Source organism: Pygoscelis adeliae, unplaced genomic scaffold, assembly GCF_000699105.1.
Source record: "Pygoscelis adeliae isolate BGI_AS28 unplaced genomic scaffold, ASM69910v1 Scaffold10, whole genome shotgun sequence".
NCBI classification, from domain to species: domain Eukaryota; kingdom Metazoa; phylum Chordata; class Aves; order Sphenisciformes; family Spheniscidae; genus Pygoscelis; species Pygoscelis adeliae.
In genome coordinates, this window is record NW_008824053.1 from 5,658,837 (window position 1) to 5,662,997 (window position 4,161).

General features: G+C 42.4%; 1 protein-coding gene across 1 annotated transcript in view; it reads left to right on the forward strand.

Moving 5' to 3' along the window:
• GTF2B (general transcription factor IIB) overlaps positions 1-4,161 on the forward strand; it is a gene marked incomplete at its 5' end in the record, with an annotated part of 20,904 nt that overhangs the window by 14,097 nt on the left and 2,646 nt on the right. Inside the window, 2 exons of the mRNA XM_009333881.1 lie at positions 3,635-3,781; positions 3,918-4,047. Of these exons, the coding sequence (XP_009332156.1) occupies positions 3,635-3,781; positions 3,918-4,047 (277 nt within the window). The remainder of the gene's footprint in view (positions 1-3,634; positions 3,782-3,917; positions 4,048-4,161) is intronic.

Consider the following 4,161-nt stretch of genomic DNA (forward strand, 5'->3'; position numbering starts at 1 on the left):
TGCTTCGGGACTCCTTTCTGCTGGGGGTATGTGGTCTGTATCTGCTAGCGGCAAAAGAGAGGCCGCTTTGCCCATGCAAAGGGATTCGTTCCTAATTGGTTTTAGTACTTAAGGGACCCATCTGTCTGAGGCAGCAACAGCCTGCGTTGGAAGAAAGATTAATTTGTCTGTGAAGAGGAGGATGAATAGCGTAGTTGGCTGTGGTGGAAGTGGTTTGCATTCTTCAGGCAGATCTTTAGGATATTGGCACAGAACTGTCTCTTTCTGAAAGTAGATACTGTGTGCTGCAGTTGATCTGATGGCAATGCAGATCAATTGGAGACATGGTGAAGTCTGGCATTAGTTGTGACTTGATTGCCAGAATATTATTTCTAAAATGCCCGTGTAAAATTCAAGAAAAATAACTGAACAAGCAGCTTCCAGATCTGCCTTGATATCAAGAACTCTTTTCTGTGAATCTAAAAGAAAACTTTTAAGTTTTCCTACCTATCTTGTGGAAAAAGTTGTCTTTTGTCACCCTTTGTAGTTAATCTATTCCTCTTTGTAGTGACTGCAAGTACAAGAGAATTAGGTTGGTCGAACAAGAAACTAATGCAATCTCTTGGTATAGAATTCCTATCCTTAGATCAGATGCCTCCGAAAGGAAGCTGGCTGTTGTCAGACTGCATGGCCTGGGTCTAGAAGTGCTATATTGATAAGCAGTGGCAAGATATCAAGGGCTGATGATTGAAAAAGAAGAAAGGATCCATCAGACTCTATAATGAGCTGGTTGTACTGGGCAAGACGACTGCCGGATCTGAGGGCGTTCCCTGGTGCTGTGGATAACCTCAAGTCAATGATGTGGATGATGTTGGCGATGCTTCTACTTTCTGCTATTAAAGGGAACATACTGGGGTACAAAGCTGTTGGCTGCCAGCACTGTAAACCTAACCTCCATTGAGCTCCTTCAGAGATTACCACTGTTTACTGGACTGTGTTTTCTTGCTCTAGCTATCTTTGAGGCTGTTTCCAGGATTGTATCCATGAGGTTTCGGCTCTGTTTGAAAGCCCAACAGGTGGAACTCCTGACTTTGACAGGTACCTTTCTTGCTGAGATGGGAAGGATATGAGTAGGTGTCCCATAAAGGCCACAACAGTAAAACACGCAGTTCTTAAAGTCTATTTGATTTCGGTTAAAACTGCATGGCTTCTGTTTTTTCCATGAAGGGAAGGGGACTCCTAACATGGTTGTCAAGGGCTGAAACCAACAAAGCATGGTCCCTCAATTGAAAGTTCCGGAAGGAAAGTAGGTGGTGCATTTAAATAGCAAATGCAGGGAGAATTGTTGTGGTTTATTTAAGCGGTTGAGGTGGAAAAGTATTTCTCAACCCTTTTATAGTTGTGAGCTCTACATTGGGTATGGCTCTTGAAGAGTGCTCATACTGACAGGGTAAAATCCTGTGGCTAACAGTGCTTGCCTGTAGCTGCATTGGTAGTTTCAATATACATAAGCAAGTGTTCAAAGGAAAAGGTAACCATAAGTACCAGCAAAAAAGTGAAAAATGAGAGGTTAAGGAGAACCATTACAAAAAAAAAAAAAAAATCTTTTCGGTGCTGTATAGTGGAACAGGGAAAATCCCTGTGGTGAAGGGGAATACTTGATGGCCCCAGGGCAGAGCAGTGTTTCCTAGTAGAGGACTATCTGGCATGAAGCCTGAATAGACAAGGACTGGGGACTTGCTGTCAGGGTTGATAGGCCTTTGTGGTCACTCTTCTGGCATCTACAAGATTTTGAGCACATGCAGTTCCTATAAGCATTTGTGCATAGCGCTAGTCTAGGAGGCCATGATGCACACCGATGTTGTAATGCATTGCAGAGAGCAGGGGCATGAGTGATGGCCAGGAAGGAGCCTTTTGACCTGAAACTTGCATATATTTTGGGCCAAGGGAAGTTGTTCTGGCATAATTTCTGAAAGGAAGGTCTAGTGTTGCAGGTATGTTTGTAATGCTCTTTGTGGCCTGAAGTTTGTTGTGCTTGATTCTTGCTCTTTGTTTACCTTTAAACCTTACTGGGAACCTTTGGATAGTTGGAGGTGTTAACCCAGTCAAGGAAGTAGGATTGCCGTTGGAGCAGGTGCCAGGATCGTTTCTGGGTGGTTCTTTTGTCTGAAAGGATGTTTGAAGGAGTAGGAAAAAACCAAGAATGCTCTTGGAATCTTGCATCTGTCATAGAGGGCCTATTCAAGGGGCTGGGGAGGCTTGAGAAGGGAGGGTTCTGTGCCGGAGTCCTCGGTCTCCACAGCAGTGTCAAAGTGTGTGTGCACCACAGATACGGGTCTCAACAGTAGAGGTATCCACTGAGCTCTTCAGAAATGGCATGTAACTGGAGTCCTAAAAAAAAAGTGGAACAGCGTAAGTGAATGGCCAGGTTAGCAGTCAGTCATAGATCAAGATCTGTTTTATGCTTACTGTTTTTGGCAAAACAGAACAGTGCAGTAGTCTGCGTCTGCAAGGGCCACCATATCAGCTTGTTTAAATGATCAAACCTGTCTGCAGTGAAAGTTGGATCTGCAATGAAAGTTGGATGCCCCCGCCCGGCTAAATTGTTTGAAGGTGCCAGCAAGGAATAAATGCACGCTGATTCAGGGAATCCAGGCTTCCACTCATGATGTAGAGTTTTTTTGAAGAAGTATTCTCCACTTGATTGAACTCACGGCCTGACACACTGACGGCAAACACATAGGTAGACAATAGAAATTACAAACATTGCTCTTCTGAACTTACGGGCCATGTTGTCATCATCAGCTATTACTGATCTGCCATGGCATTATTTATTAAACACGTGTTTCAGGCTGATGGCTAATTGAAGACCTTAAACGTTTTAGACCCTCTTAGTTGGGCAAAATTGATTGCATATTTAATAGAAGTATGCGATTTGTACTATCAGTTGTAAGGTACAAAAAAATGCACGTTGGAAGCTTGTTGTGGAAGTTGTCAGGTTGAGTTGGTGGCTCTTACTTCACCTAAGACTTCAAGCTTTTCTTTTAAGAGGTCTGTGGTTTTCCTGTAAAGGCAGAATATATGGATATTTATATTTTGCCACAGGTAAGGCTTGCAACTGCTAGCAGGCACGGTATCAAACTGGTTTTGAATAGGTAATTGGTTTGGATGTCTCTTTGCCCATGCCTTCATTTTCATATTTGAGTTGTGATTGTAACAACTGGTTTCCAGTTGGCCATAAAATTTTGTTTTCCTGACTTGCCAGTCTGCCACAGTGCAGATGCAGCCCAAATGACAAACGGGTTGCGTAAAACCTAATCTTGGACCTTGGCACTGGTGACAGGAGTTTTGAGACGCACACATTTGCTACATATTATTCATTTTATTCCTTAAACTATTGTTACGTTAGGAAAGAAAAACTCCTGCGTTATCTGTGGTCCTTGGAAATCAAGTCACGATTTGAGACTTGTGCGAAGTATAGAACCTGATGTTTGGAACAACGCTCGATTGTATGGTTTACTGCAGCGATGTTTATTTGCGCAACTGTTCAAACTGAATGCCTTGAATTAAGATGTATAAAGCTGGAAGATGTTTGCACTTGAAATGAGGAGGAAGCTGCTTGTGTTTTATTGACAAGAGAATTTTTTCTTTTCAGGGCACAGGTGCAGCAAGTTTTGACGAATTTGGGAATTCAAAGTACCAAAATCGCAGAACTATGAGCAGCTCCGATCGCGCAATGATGAATGCTTTTAAAGAAATCACAAACATGGCAGACAGAATCAACCTCCCTAGAAATATAGTTGTAAGTTCACGTCTCCCTTCCCTAAATTGTCCTGGCATTGACTTAGTTAGCATAATATAATGAGCACATGAATTTTTGATATTGCTGCTAATTAAGTGGCCTAGAGTTAATTAAATTTAGTCTTCTTGCTTTGAAGGATCGAACAAATAATTTATTCAAGCAAGTGTATGAGCAAAAGAGCCTGAAGGGAAGGAGTAATGATGCCATTGCTTCTGCTTGTCTCTACATAGCCTGTAGGCAAGAGGGTGTTCCAAGAACATTTAAAGGTAAGTTTTCAGCGATACAGATTCAATTTTGCTATGAAGGAAAGAAAGGTCTAGTTACTGTCACTGTAGGAGGCTGGTTTTCTCATTCCTGGTCTTTGCTGAAGTGGCTGGGCT